Here is a 16408-nt window from a genome sequence, read left to right on the forward strand (position 1 = left end):
TTCTAGGCTTATGGGGGCCTGGGTAGGTGGTTTTGTGTGTTGTTTGTACCTGCCGAGCTTAAGGGGGCTCTGTTAGGTTGTTGTTTTATTATTTTTGATAAGTTTAGATTTAGGAGCAGGTCAGTACACTTATCTTATCCTTGATTTATTTATCGGATTATTCCAGTATATTAGGATACTTGATCATAGCATATTGTCTTTCATACTCCGTACATTATTTTGTACTGACGCCCTATTGCCTGGGGGCGCTGCATTCATGCATGCAGGTCCTGACAGACGACTGAGTAGACCTCCTCAGCAGCAGGATTGACTTTTATCCGGTTGGCTAGCCCCTTTCCTCCGGAGCTGCCAGTGTTTGGAGGTTTATTAGATTTTGTTGTACATATTTTTATGGGTAGTCTGGGGCCCTATCCCGCCAATCGTTAATACTCTTAGAGGCTTGCAGACTAGTGTGTAGGGTTTATAACTACGTTATGGCCATGCTGGCCTAGTTTGTTGGTTTGCTGAAGCTTGTTAGTTGTGTGATGCATTGTCTTGTTATATACATGCTTTCAGTTTTGGTATAGAGATCATGGTGGCCTTGACGTCCCAATCAGGACTTCTGTGCTAGTTGACAATTTCTTTATATGAACTCTTGGGAGTAGCTGTTTCTTTTGTAGATCTGTTGACAGGGCCCTTGCCGGCCGAGGGCTTAGTTTTAAGCCGAGATATACTTGTTTGTTTTCTTAAATGCATGTGACTGCCATGCGCTAGTAGCAAATGGTTTAGCAGGGTCGGCTTAGGCCTGAGTTTTGGCCTTAGAAGCCAGTTGCGCCCCTTGAGTTTGGGGCGTGACAATATTGCCTTGTACTAACCCCTACTTGTATTTTACTTTGTTTTTCTTTTGTGGAGTGCAACAAGTCTACAAGCAACTTTGACTCACCCTCAACTCTTGTCCGTCTCCAACATATCAGATTCTAGGGTGAGCAATTCCTTCTATCTTGTGTAGGATTTCTCTCGGTTATGGCCTGATGTCGTAAGTTTTCGGACACAAGCTGTTTTATTTATCTATTAGGTTGTCTTATATTCTGAGACTTAGTATTAGGGGATTAGGTGACCATGGTGTAATGGCTTTTAGGTTTTGAAAAACAATATGTAATAAACTCTAGTTGAATTTATTTCTTACATTAATAATTTTTCAGTTTCCACATTATTATCGTATTTCATAAGTTGAATATCTAATATAAGTAAGGGTTTGCATTTGTTGGTTCGATGTAACACCTAATAAATTGGAATTTGAAATAGAAAAGGCTTCAATTGAGTACAAATGCATGTGTACAGAAGGTTGTATAGTCCGTACAGGGTGTCATGGACCGTACAACGAACTGTGGTGAATGGTGAACTTGAAGGTCTTTTTATGAAAGGTTCACGGGCCGTGAAGAGGTCCACGACCCGTCTCCCAACCCGTGAAGTTGAACCCCAAAACTCAAGAAGGTTCACAGACACTTGGACGATCCGTGAAGCTTTGTATGGACCGTAAAGTCATCTGTGAAAGGGACTTCATCAGCTTTTAAGTTTTGGTCTTTCACATGTGCATTTGGTACTTAAATTATGTCATTTTAACTCATATTCTAAGCTTAAACCACAGCATTTTACACCTAATTAAGGTCTTAGAAAATGTTAATCGATTATTTTACGTTCATTAACACTTCAAGTCATTAGAACAAGATTCCAAGAGGAGAAAAGGTAGGGTTCGAACATTCTTCAAGTTTCGTCGATTTCGCCAAGAACTTCATTTTTCCATGTATGTTAGACTATCATAGTATTAGACTAGTTCGTCCTCACGCCCTACATCTACTTTAAATAAGTAAAAGAGTAATCCAGGGTTCTATCCTTAGATTTGAGTATGCTTAAGATGAGTTGATATTGAGTTCTGAGTTCGTGTGTTGCTGATTATTGAATTCTTATGTCTAATTATTGAATTGTCGTAAATTGTGTATTACGATTATTGAATAGATTATTCATGTCTATTTTTCAGCATGAACCCTATTCTTGAGTATTCATTGAATTCTTATTGAGAGTCTTTTAAGCAAAACATTATTGTTTAAACTGAGTTTTGAGGAAGTACAGAGGAGTTTGAGAAAGAGTATAAGGGAACTAAGTTCCCAAATGTTTCATTTTTACATGAAGAAAAAGAGTAGACTTTTTTTGAGAAAAATTAAAAGAGTTTTCACAAAGATTAAGTACAGAGTTATTACCTCTTAAAGAGGCCCCTTTTGAGTAATTATCTCAACTCATAATGTATTTTTACATTGAGCAAAAAGAAATCTTGTTTTCTAAATGAGCAATGAGTCTCAGAGATATTTCAGTGCAGTTAACTTTTTTAAGAGGATAGTTTGAGAAATTATCTCAAACTAGAGAAAGAGTATGCTTTTATACATTTGAGCAAGAATATACATTATTGGGAGTAGTATTGAACATCGATATGGGGGAGAGTTCAGACAACTCACATCCCCCATAAACCATATCTTGCCAACATGGGTACAAGATCTTAGTTTTTAGATGAATCCTTAGTGCCTTCAGGGCAGAGCTTAGTGGATGCACTTAGTTGAGAGTTTCTATATCCCGGTACGATATACGACAGTTTTGGCAGCATGGACGAGATGATATATCATCACGTTGCTCATAGTGATGGTTGTCGGTTAGAAAATCTCTCAATAGAGTTAAAGTGCATTTTAAATATATCACTTATTATGTTGAAGTTCAGAGATGAGAAAGTATTTTGTAAAGCTAAATAATTCTATTCCTTTAATTCTATACATTCATTTGAGTTTATGTTATATCTATTACAGTCCTTTCATTTAGTTATTTTGCCTTGGCTATATTACATACTCGTGCATTCAATGTATTGATGTCATTCGACCTGCATCTTTTATGATGCAAATACAAGTGTTCAGGATCATCAATCATCAACATGTGTATCATTGAGATCACTTTGCGCTTCAGATAGCTTTGGTGAGCCTCATTGCTTTCCTGAGGAATTCACATTTATTTTCCAGTTATTGTTGAGTTGTTGTAGGTCTTGTCCCGACATTTATCCTAGTATTAGAGGCTTCATAGATAGTTAGAGTTGAGAAGTCTCAGTATTTCCCTTTTATTTTGAGATGTTTTGCAAACTGTTTTATTTATAACATTGAGTACTTTCAATCATTGAGTTGGATCTATTTGAGATATATGAGTTAAACTCTGCATATAAAGCTTATTTCTGCTTGAATGAGTCTTCCGCTAAATAGTTATCAGGCCAAGAATTTACTTGGAGATTAGAAATGGTTATTGAGTACTGACCACGTCCAGGGTGTAGGCTCGAAGCATGACATTCGTCTATCTAAAAGATTAAATATGGGCGTCATGAAACATTTTGGATCGTGACAATTTTTTATACTCACTCTATATTTGCTACACCTTTTGTGTACATGCCCAGCTATAGGTACGTGTGGAAATTGAGTCAATGGACTTGAAGAGACTTGCCAGAGTTTAGAGTGAACTGCTTTGTTCAGCAATTATAGATTCTAGTTTCTATTGTTTGTTGACTTTCTTTTCTTTTTTTCTAGACAATTTCTAGTATTCAGACTTATATTTGTCCTGACTCACTCTTGTATTTTGTTACCAGTTATATGAGATTGGTCTAGTTATACAAAAAAAAAAAAGTTTTTTCATGAGTCTATACACTTAAGTAGTTAACTAATTTCTTCTTTAGAAAGGGTTGGAAATTCAACATATATATCGAATAATATTTTTTAACTTTTGATTTTCGCCCACCTTGTTGTTACCATTTAAGTGGAAAAAAATCAATCTTTGATTGACCAAATATCTAAATTAATGAAAAGATGTCTGAAAAAGTTCAATAAGCTATTAACAATAATGAGGAAAAAAATTCACAAAAATATACAAAAAGAAAAGATTAAATAGGATCTTCATAAAGATGTGGGGTAAATTTCTTACAAATGACTTTGCATAATATCAAGCTGGATTCTTACAAGATAAATAGAGACAATATAACAATTCTTTGCAACATGTATAAAGTTGAACTCTTACAAATGACTTCCACAATTGCAATCATCAGAACTTTTGTTGACTTGTCTCCTTTTGTGTCCTTGATTAATTTTGTGAAAAAGGACAAACTAGGCTTTGAATGTAGAAATCAGTAAGAAGACCAAAATCAAATGTTCTAAGATCTAAACATCCTATTGAATTATCATTTGAATTGTATATCATGTAATATGGACATAACCAAAAATTCACCTCTTTTTGTCAAATAAAAGGATTGAGCAATAAAATATTCCACACGATCTAGAGTATCATTGATAGTAAACATCTTCATCCAAGATTCTTTATTCTCATACTCCTTCATTACCCACACCTCTATGTTAGTTGTCGCATTACTACGAATCATGATAGAAAGATTACTTTCCAACACTCCCAGCACGAGAATATCATTTCCACATGGTCGTTCCACCTTTCTCCATTTCTCATCAGTCAAGTCAAAAGAGGTTATGCTCCAGACCCTTAAATCAAGATCATTAGTAGTAGCCCAATGAAGTTTTCCATTCACAAACTTACCTGTATTCATTAATCGCCCCTCATTTCGAGGACAATCAATTCTTCTCCAAGAATCATTCTTTAGACTATACATAGCGACCTCATCAAAATTATATAACACCACCTTATAATCATCATGGATTTTATCATATCCAAAACCATATATGAAACGACTAAGAGGCTTCGGTTCAATTTTATGATCAGGCAATTTCTTGTACTTTCTTATAGTTGGGTTCCATAAATATATATTTTTTGCCCTATTTACAAGACAAATCAACCCATTCACTGAACCCTCAAACAAAAAAGATATATCAAGATTTTTCATGAGATAATCCAAGTTAGATTCCTCTATATTCCTAAGGTGTGTGTTATTATTAGCTGATAAACTCAAATGAGACTTGATAAACTCGGGGCTTGAGATCAAAGCAAGCCAAGATTTAGAAACACACCTAAATTTCAAAAGAGATTTCACTGAAACCCTCAAGAGGATTTCAACCATAATTTCAGTAGGCATAGAAGGGTTTGCGGGGTTGCTCCGATTTGAATTTTGATGGGACGCTTCATCAGATACTAAATTTTCTCCACTGAATTTTCTTGCAAACAACATTTTACTCATAATTTGTGAAAATGTTACAGCTAGTAAATAAAAAATGCAAATCAACATTTTTTCTACTTTTTTTAGATTGAAGTGAGAATGAGAAGATGATTCCTAGATTTAAAATATCAGTTACATAAGGGTAAGTGTGTCATTTGAAGTGAAGTGAAAATGAAGATACGTCTCTTGCTAGCATTAAAATTAATGTGTACATGTGTCACTGGTATACGGTGAATTAATAAGTTATTTGCATTAAGCACCCTAAAATTCTTTGATGTTTACAATTTACATCATTTGTTTTTTCCTCGTTTGTTCATGAACTACATAAATGCCAAAAAAAAATAGTGCTTCTAATCTAACTTTTTGTATCAAAGACTTTTTCTTTATTTTGCCAGAAGAACAAGACAAAAAAAAAAAGAAACTGAAACAAAGACTTTATTTTGTAAGCCCAAGAACAGACAAATCACAAAAACAAGAAAAAAAAAACTATAATGTAAATGCAAAAGCAAGAAAGTTGACTAGTACTTCAAGCCAAAAATTATAACCAAACACATATTAAAACTTCACCCAATGTTTCACTGCTCACAATATTTTTAGAGTTGTGTTTGGAAGGTAAATTGGCAGTAAAACAAGGATTACTTTTCTTTCCCATTTGTACACTAAAACAGAAGGTTTCCAATAGCATTCTCAATGGGGACCTCTAATGTTACACCTGCAAATAAATACTAGGTTCTAACACATACAGATACAAAAAGTTTCAGTTGTAACAAAATTGTATCCTGAAGCAACCTAAGCGCGGCTCATGTATTGTCCATTTCTAGTATCAACCATAATTTCCTCCCCTCTATTTATGAATAATGGAACACTAACAATTGCACCGGTATCGAGGGTTGCTGGCTTTGATCCACCTGCCACAAAATACAGATCATATTGACAACCAGATATTTATATTTGGCATCATAGTAGCTATACGTTAGGAAGAAGAGTGTCAAGAATATCAATAGTTGACACTGAGACGAACCAAAAGACATGGATAATTTATAATGCTATACCCCTATTAGAATCGAATCATAGGGACATGAAGCGTATATGCCTCTGAAATCTCCTTCTAGGACTTCAAGTTCAATGGTTCAAGCTAGTAAACAGTAAATGATTACCTTGGGCAGTGTCACCTTTGACGCCTGGATCAACGTCCACCACTGTCAACTTTACTGTTATAGGCAATTCAAAGTCGATCACCTACAGAAATATTAACCTTAGTTTACTGATTACGAGTAAAAAATATATGAAAGAGATTGCTTCTACAAGACAAGATATAGGATCAATGTGAGAGACTGAGATTCCCAATTGACACTTATAAAGTAGAAAAACAGAAACTGCAAATACTTAAAATAAGTTCAGCATTGGAAAATACCTTCCCGTTCCAGAAAAGCAAAGTGCAGTCCATGCCCTCTTTTAGAAACTTTGCTTTATCTCCAACATCTTTTTCATTTAGACGATATTCTTCATAAGAGGTCTGCAACGAAATTGCCCCAAAGTTACCATAGAATTTACAGTGAGTGTATAAGGGGGAACAAAAAACAACCAAATTCTAGTTCATCCTTCCTAAAAGTGGGTAAGGACAAGGAGAATTGGAGGGGACTTGATCGACATTCACACGAGCAATGTAACCAATTACGACATTAGAGAGCCACATTAAACTTTTTCTTTTGTATTTTTATAAGTATTTTGCCCATATGCACCAAGAAGGTACAGATACTTACAGAAAAAAGGACTTTCAGATCCCTTTAACCATGAAGGGAGACCACCAAGTTAACAAAAGTATGTAAATCATTTTCCTGTTTCAGATTACACCAAGCATACAAAAGAGTAAAACTTCTATTCTTAAGTATCTGTGAAATGCACAGCTATACTTCTATTCTTAAGTATCTGCATGAACCATTTTAACCTGTCAGACTAGCATTAGCTCAATTGGGATAAGAAAGGGCAGAGCCGACAACTTAAGGGATTTATGAGGTGCAACTATAGATCAGATATTTAGAACTTCACCAAAACCAAATAAATTAGCCGAACCTTGATGCCAACACTTGTACATGCTAAAGCGCCTTGAATTTGGGTCTAGTTTTATGTGCCAAAAGGGTAAGATGAAATACAAAATCTCCATAATACTATACAGGCTAAAGATTTATGAATATAAAAGTAGCATCTTACACTTCAAAGGCTAATAGTAGGAAAAAGAGAATTGCTGCTACAGTTAGGTATAATCCCTCAAGTAACCAAGTTCATTGACTAGATAATTGCTGCCAGGTTTATGCTAGTTCATTTTCTTTTTTTCCTTTTGGAAGGAAGGAGGGAGAAAGATAGCAGAGTGTCACTTCAACAGATTGGGATATGGGAGCTCTATAAAAGTAACTTGCATAAGCTTGTGCATTCTATTAAAAGTTACTGTACTTTACCAGATCCATGAAGACATACTGGGCACCATCCTTGTAGGTGAATTGCTTTGTCTCCTTGTAGATATTTGCCTCTTCTATCTGCAGAGATATTTGAATGTCAACTGAAATTTAAAATCACATGAGCAATGGCAACTTGGTTGAGAAAAAGAACTGACGTCAAAGTTGCAGGTCTATTATCAATGTAATAGATCTGACAGTCTTTCAGTAGATTGTAATGTATTTTATGTTCTAAAACAGGAAGGAAAGGAACTTCCACACTGCCTTCGACAGACTTTCTATTGCCTGGTAAAAGTCGAACAACAAGATTAGTTATGGCATTCCTATTAAAAGGAGCTTACACCACAAAGTTAAGAATTTCTGCCTTTATTTTCTGTAGTATGGTTGCATAATTCATGATTTAATGCTACCGTTTCTTTCAGTCAACAAAAAAGAGATAAGAGTATTAAGCCATATACACAATGTAAATATAACAATTATTTGAATTGTATGAATGAAGTTTGAGGTTGTACATTCTTGCTTTGTATCTTTCATTCTCAGTCCTAGAGTTCGTAGTAATCCCCACATTGAGAAAAGGTAAATGACACTTTCCCCAATGTCATAAGTTGATTTCCACCTTGTAGGGCGGAAAGCAAACTAATAACCTCTCATGACTCATGATACATATCTTGCTTCAGTACCATTCTATAATTTTGCATAACCCGACTGTGGTTCTTATGTGATTCTTCATTCTATAGCATCCGATGCCCCTTGACAACAAAAGCAGGGGATTCATTTAATATTATTTCTTTAGTCAATTCATAATGTGCATTATTTTTTCTCCTCAGAATAACTAATCCATCTCCAACTTAATGAGCCACTTACTCGGACGAGAGACTACATGATGAGCAAGATATTTGCTCACCTTCCAGGAAAAAGCTATATGCTAATATGATGACTACAGCAGCTGCATTACTTTGTCAAAGTTTCTCTAGTAACCAGCATCAGCGCCAGAAATACTTATTTTCTCCTTCTCAAAGAGCCCTATGATCATCAACTTCATCACGACATTTAAAACTCAATTTGTCCCTGCTCATGCTACCATCAGCATCATCATGAACACAAGCCAATGCCATTTGTTCACCACAAGCTCCAGAACATCTCAACAACTGGTCAACTGGTTGTATATACTAATTGTTTTTCTTATATACACCAAAAGTGAAAGCCTTAAAAGTAATATTCAGTATTCACAATCACAGTAGTCTCAACACAGCGTCTTCACAGATTGGTCAGACACCAGTACCATCAGCCATGCCGTCAACATGAAACTTTCATCAATTCAAAATCCATCAACTTCCAGCCATTGTACATACAGAATCTTCTCAAACATTTTCTTTCTCTCTGGTATGATATCTAATCAAGAAATTTTGAGTGTAGAAATAAATACCATGACATGTATTTTGACATCTAATCTATCAAGCAGACACCCTTCGGGAGATCGACGGTCCAACTCTTCACCACCAACTTCCAAAGATACTCAACTAAATAAGACCATCAATGAAAGAAAATTTGAATACCTACTTATCCATAGTGGCTGGAAATCCTTTCATCTTTCATTTGTATTAAAAGTTACTTCTATAATTTCAGGTGCGACTACAATGATAATAAAAGGAAAATATAAAGTTTGACACTTTTCTTAAGAAATTCTCAGAAAATTTAATACAAACAGGTTGCTAAAGATTACTGGATGGAAAAGTTTGTGGAGTTAAGCTAATATCTAGCCATAAGATGGCAATTCATCTGTTGCATCACTAAAGCTCAGAGATGGAACTGCTACCCCTAACAAAAAATTTACCAAGATTCAGCTAACACTCAAAAGAAGACTCTTTATCACTTATAGAAGGTTTTCTGGATAATTTACGCAATCATCTTAACACTCAAAAGAAGACTCAAACTAAAGTGATTTTCAAAAGGTTACCAACTATTTCATTTCTAAATATATGGCCCATTCATAGTTTCTCAGTTTGTTCGAAGGTACTCGACAACTCAATTGGTTGATTAAAAATGAATGGCTCGTGCTACATAACAAGTTCTTGTTGTAGATGACATGAATGTGACATTGTGTTGTGACCTTGGCAATAAAATCCACTAGAGCATATAAACATATAGAGTAAGAGAAAAAGCATAGTGGTTCCACAGATATTACCTTACTTCCAGCTCGGAAAGTTTTCTCAACGCTGTTCCCTGTTACATAGTTGCGCAATGTGGTCCTCACGAATGCAGCCCCTTTCCCAGGCTTTACATGAAGAAACTCTAAACACACCCAAATGATAAGTATTATCAATTATCAAACAGTAAAAAGAGTCAACCAAATTTTAGGTGTACTCAATACCAAACTATTCATATATATGTATTTGTATTCAAAAAATCATCTGTTTTTTACTTCTGCTTTATGGACTACAAGTAAAATAACAGTCTATTGTACAACGATACAAAAGTGTGAGCTTATCACAGTCCCAAAGCATTGGCTTGGTAACCTATATAGAAATCTGAACAGCAAAACAAACAGTTTATAACAGCTAGTATACCCTAGAGTGTGAGTGGACCAACAATGCTCTAAGTAAATTTAGCATAATCCAACCCTTCGGGTGGTCCAGTGGTTTGGGCTTGGGACTTCCATGTTGGAGGTCTCAAGTTCGAAACCCCTTGCCAACGAAAGCAAGGGGTTTGCCTTCTAGATCGAGCTCGTCACACCGGGCTTACCTAATGCGGGTTACCTCTCCTATCTGGTTTGCGAGCTACTGCATAGGAGCGGGGTTTTACCCTGTGCGCACCCAAAGGGTAGCGGCTACGGGTTTCCCTTGCCATCAATTTTTTTTTTTAGCATAATCCATTTATTCGTTCGTTCATTGTAATCATGAAACCTTACACTTCACTCGGAATCGTCCAGTCTTGCTCTAGTTTGTGTATTTTCAGTAGTAATCATCCTGTTATTTGGGATCAGTAGGATAAATATGGTTGTCAATAATACATGGCTATAAACTTTCAAACACACCAAAATTTAGCAACTTCCATAACTGTAAAAAGTATTGCACATTTTACTTCTTTGAATACTAATTACTTGACTTTCTAAACCCCGATTTTTCATAAACTACATAGATTAATAGAGCTAATTCATAACCCCTTTCCTTTACTTGTGAAAAACAAACAGACACTTAGCATAACCAAACAATAAAAAAGCTAAAATCACATTAGCAACAATGCACTATGAGGAAGGGAATCTTAGTAGTACAGTTGGTTGGCTACCAGAATTTTCACCCCTCCCCCATTTCCCTTTCCCCTACTCCTCAATTTTCAGGCAGAAAATAAGTTATAATTATCATGTTAGGTTATTAACAAAGATAATAAGATATGGGGAGTGGTCATTAATCACCTATAACCTTGCAAGGAGATCCATCCACTTCAATGTTGCTGCCCACTTTAATATCATTGCTCGAAAACGCGAATATCTCTGAAAAAAATGACCAAAAATGAAAATTAAAAACACCCACAAAAAGTTTTGAGTAGAAAAAAAACAAGAACATTGCCATAGTCAACTAAATAATACTACTCCGAGAAGAATTAGGGGAAGCTAAAAGTTACTTACTTGGGAAGCTGTGGGATGTTCTGCGGAAAATGGAGGTAGAAACAAGAAATGGGTTTGAGGAAAGAGAGGAAGAAGAGGAGAGTGAACAAGAATTGGGAAACAGAGATAGCTTGAGATTAGTGAGTCCCGCCATTGTTGCTCCTCAAGAGACTGAAATGGACTAAAAAATTCCTGTCTATAGATAAGGAAGTAAATTATCTATTACTTCTTGGATTCACTCAATTGTAAAATAAACTCGGCCCGAATTATTAGTTTATCTCTGACAGTTTTAAAATATTAGTATTTTATTTGACTAATTAAACTTAAATACACTCTTAATATTGTAATATGAGGAAAATATGCTTTTAAATTCTCGCCAGATTGAGGAGGTATCTAAATTGAGTTGATCAAGTACATGAGTGTTTTTAATACATATCCATAGTTTGAAGACAAAATTAATAACTTACACTACTCTGTTTGGATCATTGTTATTCATTGTTTTCATAATGTATTGTACTATATTGTACTGTATTGTATGGTAGATATAATGTTTAGCTAGACTGTATTGTTTGTTGTTGTTTAATAACATTTTAATTGTTTGGTTTGATTGTATCGTACTGTACTATAATTTATAAATTTACTAAAATATCCTTAATTATTCTAGGTAGGAGGTTTGACTAGAATTAAATAATATAAGATAAAGGGTAAAATAGTATTTTGAAATATTTATAAAGATATAATTGGAAAAAGAAATTAAATAACAATGGGAACACACCAAATCGATTGTTCCATAAAATAGGGATTTTCATTGTTACATAACAACGAAATTTAACAATACAATACATTTTAAGTAACAATCAAAACAAACATTATAGGTATAGTAACGATACAATACAATACAATGAATAACAATGATCCAAACAGAGGTTTAAGGTGTTTTCAATATTAAAATTATGCAGTTTAAAAATATTTAATTTTAGTTCCAAAGTTTTGAAAATACATAAAATAGTCCCATCTTTAAGTCTTAAAATAGTTGCACCTTAGTTATATTGGGATTTGGGGGTTGTTTTGGGAGTATACATTTGGGGAGTGTTGTTTTATTCCAATAGCTCAGCTGGTAAGAGCTTTTGTTTATTATGTCTTCAAAATATGTTAATAGTATATGATGATTACTAGATGGATGAGAGGAGATTATAAAAAATTGAAAGTCTTGGGATAAGGTGATAGTTATTCATCGTAATGATATGTATAATGATTTAGTTGAAAGAGTAATAAAAGAATTTTGACCAACATTTTAAGATGTATTTTTGCATCATATCAATATTAGAAAAGTGCAACTTGTAGTATTTTTAATATAGAATTTTGAATATTCAATTTTTAATTTTGAGGGCTCATGCAAATAACTATATAAGTATACTATTTAATTTATTGGTAGAAAGCACGTACTCAAAGATATGAATCTTTTCTATTCTGAGGGCTCATGCAAATAACTATATAAGTATACTATTAATTTATTGATAGAAAGCACGTACTCAAAAACTATCTAAACAAGTACTCAAAAACTATCCATGAAATCGTCCCTTGTATGATCTCATGAAAAAACTTAATCAATAGGAAGACTTTGAACTTAACTTAGTACTAGAGGTCCCTTATAATCTTAAACCACATGAGATCTACTTCCTACACTTGAAAATGGACCTTAATAAACACGATCAAGTAGGACATCACCTGATTGAAGTTGATACACTTACAACAAATGATTAAGATCTTTAACATAGAATCTTGCGAGGTGTTAAAAGGTTCCAATTTAATCTAATAAATAATTCCATACACCTCTTCATAATATATGATACAAATAAGGAAAAATTACCTAACTACACAATCTTTCTTTCCATATTCTCTAAAATTCCCTACTATTTCAAAATATTACAAAAATCCCTATTTTCCTTTTCTTCTCTTCTTTTCCAGATACATAACGCACAGCTCTCTAACCCAGCGATTGTTGTTCCTATTTTCACGCCTGAAATCACTCCCACAGATCAACAATTGCCTTCATCACTCCATTTTTGAATTTCAAATATATTCTCTCTCTAGTTCATCGATTTCTAGTTCCTAAAGAAGTAGAACTATTTCCTCATCATTTTTTTCTTTCCAGTTCTTGAATTATCGTTTTTTTAAAAAAACTTTTTGGCCTTTCTCATCTACAATTTTCTGATACATATGAATTCTGATGATGAAAACTTTCATGAAAATATATATAAACAACGAAACGACTCATTAATCATGAAATTTGAGAGCGAAAAGGTCGAAAAATGATGCATACTCGAGTTCTAAATTTACTGTTGTAAAAACACCCATAAAGGAGGGAAAACATTTGTAACAACCGACGATTTGAAATAATTATGAAGAGGCTTAGAATTGGTAAATTTTCTATTTTTGGAGAATTTGGAAAATCTGGAAATTTGGTTAAGTATGGGAAAATGGTGAGTTTTTGGCCAACTTTGAGTAGTCATAACTTCTAGCTCAGGATGAGTTAGGTGTAGTTCCAGTTATGGTTTGCGGAGCTCGTGGAATGGTCTTTCCAACGCCACCGAGTTTGCATGATTCTGAGTTCGTATGAGTGAGTTATGCCCTTTGGAAGTTGGGCAGTTGGCAGGGAATCCGTCCGGAAATTTTAAGGGCATTTTGGTCTTTTCCCTAGCCATTTCTTTTGGGGTTATATTGTTGTGTTAGGCTTATTTTGGAACTTTTTTGTCCCATTTTAAAAGAGTGAGAGCTAGGGCTTGAGAGTGAAGAGGAGAAGAAGAGGAGAAAGAGAAGAAGGAGCAAGGAGATCAAGCAAGTTCCGTCGTGGATATCGTCGGGGGTGATCCCTACTATGTATGTGAGTCCATAGGGTTGGGTTGGTTCTTTCCCCCACCCTCTAAACTCGTTTTATTGTCAAAGAAGGATTGGTTGTGTTGTTGTTGATGTTGTTGTTGGTGTTGTTGAAGTCCCTTGTTGTTTTGAGCATGTTTTTGGTTGTGGTTTTGAGTTAAATCTATGGTATGTTGAGGGATTTTATGACCCTTAGTGTTTGGGGTTGAAACCCTTGAAGTACGGTGGTTTAGAGTTGGCAAAACAAGGGACAAAAGTCGAGTTTTCTGGGTGAGGGGTTGGCGCGTCGCGCTTGCCAGCGCGCCCCAAAAGGGGTTTTGAAGTTTCCCTCTTGGGGCGGCGAGCCTCTCAGTACGCCAGCAGGCCCCCTCTGAAGTTTTTGGTCTGGCGCTCCGCACTTCTCAGAGCGCCAAGAGTGCCAGGTTTTCCCATTCATTCCCCACTTTCTTATGCATGTTCCTAGGTATTGTACCTATGTTTCCTAGTTGTTTTCAACATTCCAAGGTACTCTAAAAGTCAAGAACTCATCCGTATCCTGTGATCAAACACCTTGAATTCATAATTCAATTCAAGGAGAGTTAGTTAAGAGTTAAGCATAGAAGTTAAGCAAGTCTTCAAAGTTGTTCAAGAGTCTTTATTGAATGTTTTAACTTCATTTTAAAACTCAAGCTTCAAGTCAAGTAAAAGGTATAGAGTTTCAAGCTAAGTAAAGAGTCTCAAGGTTCAAGTTGAGTCAAGAGTTTAAAGTTGAGTTCATTTCTCAAAAGCTATTAGGGAACTAAGTATTCCCAAAGAAGTTTCTAAATGTTTTTACATTTGAGTAAGAAAGATATTATGTTTCTAAAAGAGCCTTTGTGCTAGTTTTCAAGAAAAAGGAACATCGATTCCAAGTGAGCCTTTGGGCTAGATTTTGAGTAATTATCTCAACTAAAGAAAGATGTGTTTAAAACACTTATGAGCTAAAGTATTTTTGGGAGTAGTCTTGAGCACCGAATTGGGGATACGAGTTCATATTAAACTCAACTCTCCATAAGAACCATGTAGCCAACATGGGAGTTAACGGGTCATACTTTTTAGATGAACCCGTAAAGTTAAGCTAGTGGATCCACTTAGTAAAGTTAGCTTCCTATATCATGGTATAGGATGGTCCTCGAGCAACGTGAGGTAAAACGTTGTATCACCACTTAGTTTCATAGTGGTGGTTTGTCGGTTAGAGAAACTTCCATAGTAGAAATTGTATGGTTCCTCGAGGGTTCTGCTTAGTGTGGATGGGGGTATGGGACTTCATTCATACATTGCACAAGTAGACCTTGAGAGGAAGCATGGTATTTTATGATATTATAAATATGATTTTTACGTCATGTTTTAAGAGTTTTACAAGCTTTATATATCGCATGTGTCTTATTGCTTTATATATTGAGTTCAGTTATTCATGAGTTGAACAGAGCCAAGGTAAGTGTCCTCGTGTACTCTTTTCCAAGCCTTTATTGTGGTTAGCTTCCCAGCTCGCATACTCGTACATTCAATGTACTGATGCCAGTTGGCCTGCATCTTATGACGATCCAGACACAGGTACCCAGGGTCAGCATCCTGCACGCCGTTCTGGATGTTGCGGGGTCTGTCCCAACATCTACCTCAGTATTGTAGAGGCTTCATAGATAGTCAGGCGGTTAGTATTGAGTCTCTCATCTATGTATATATGTAAATATTCTATTTTGAGACTCGAGTTGCCTTTTGGCATGTTATGCATCAGTTGGTTGTTTTATAACCTTTCATTGCATTGAGTTGTGCTGTTGAGTTAAGTTTCCGCTGAGTTAAGAAAGTCAGGCCAAGGGTTCGCTTGGGGCTAGCAATGGTCTCCGAATGCCGGTCCCGCCCAGGGTGTAGGCTTGGGACGTGACAACATCACTATCAAACTTGCAGATTTTCAATGTATCTCATTTATTTTGATTCTTAAATTAGACTTTGTTAGTGTTATCACTACTCTGATACATCACGGCTACAGTAGCCTTTGTTTTATATAATGTATCATGTTCACATTTAAGATATTGATACATAACCACAATATTGTTGAATCTTTGAGTAGTGTTTATCCTGCTCAATATAAATGTACTTGATACATAAACACTACCTAATGTATCATTTATATGTATCAAGTTCTACAATGTATCTTCAATCCTATTCAAATTTAAAAGGCTATATAGACAGTAACAAATCAATTGTGTGTTATGTATTTACAATCTTTAGTGTTTTTTCAGTCTTATCCAACTTAGAAGGTTATGTATATGTATATATTATCCA

At 35.1% G+C, this 16408-nt stretch overlaps 1 protein-coding gene across 1 annotated transcript; it reads right to left on the bottom strand.

The window, feature by feature from the left end:
* Positions 1 to 5728: 5728 nt before the first annotated feature.
* On the bottom strand, positions 5729 to 11440 carry LOC102594735 (elongation factor P). The gene is made up of 7 exons (XM_006362288.2): positions 11252 to 11440; positions 11039 to 11116; positions 9812 to 9918; positions 7630 to 7707; positions 6588 to 6689; positions 6331 to 6412; positions 5729 to 6081 (listed from the first exon to the last, which is right to left on the bottom strand). Exons 1-7 carry the CDS (start codon positions 11382 to 11384, stop codon positions 5963 to 5965), a joined length of 699 nt encoding a protein of 232 aa, XP_006362350.1. The 5' UTR covers positions 11385 to 11440; the 3' UTR covers positions 5729 to 5962.
* Between the last annotated feature and the right edge of the window lie 4968 nt (positions 11441 to 16408).

This window comes from Solanum tuberosum, unplaced genomic scaffold, assembly GCF_000226075.1.
Source record: "Solanum tuberosum cultivar DM 1-3 516 R44 unplaced genomic scaffold, SolTub_3.0 scf00385, whole genome shotgun sequence".
Taxonomy (NCBI): Eukaryota; Viridiplantae; Streptophyta; class Magnoliopsida; order Solanales; family Solanaceae; genus Solanum; species Solanum tuberosum.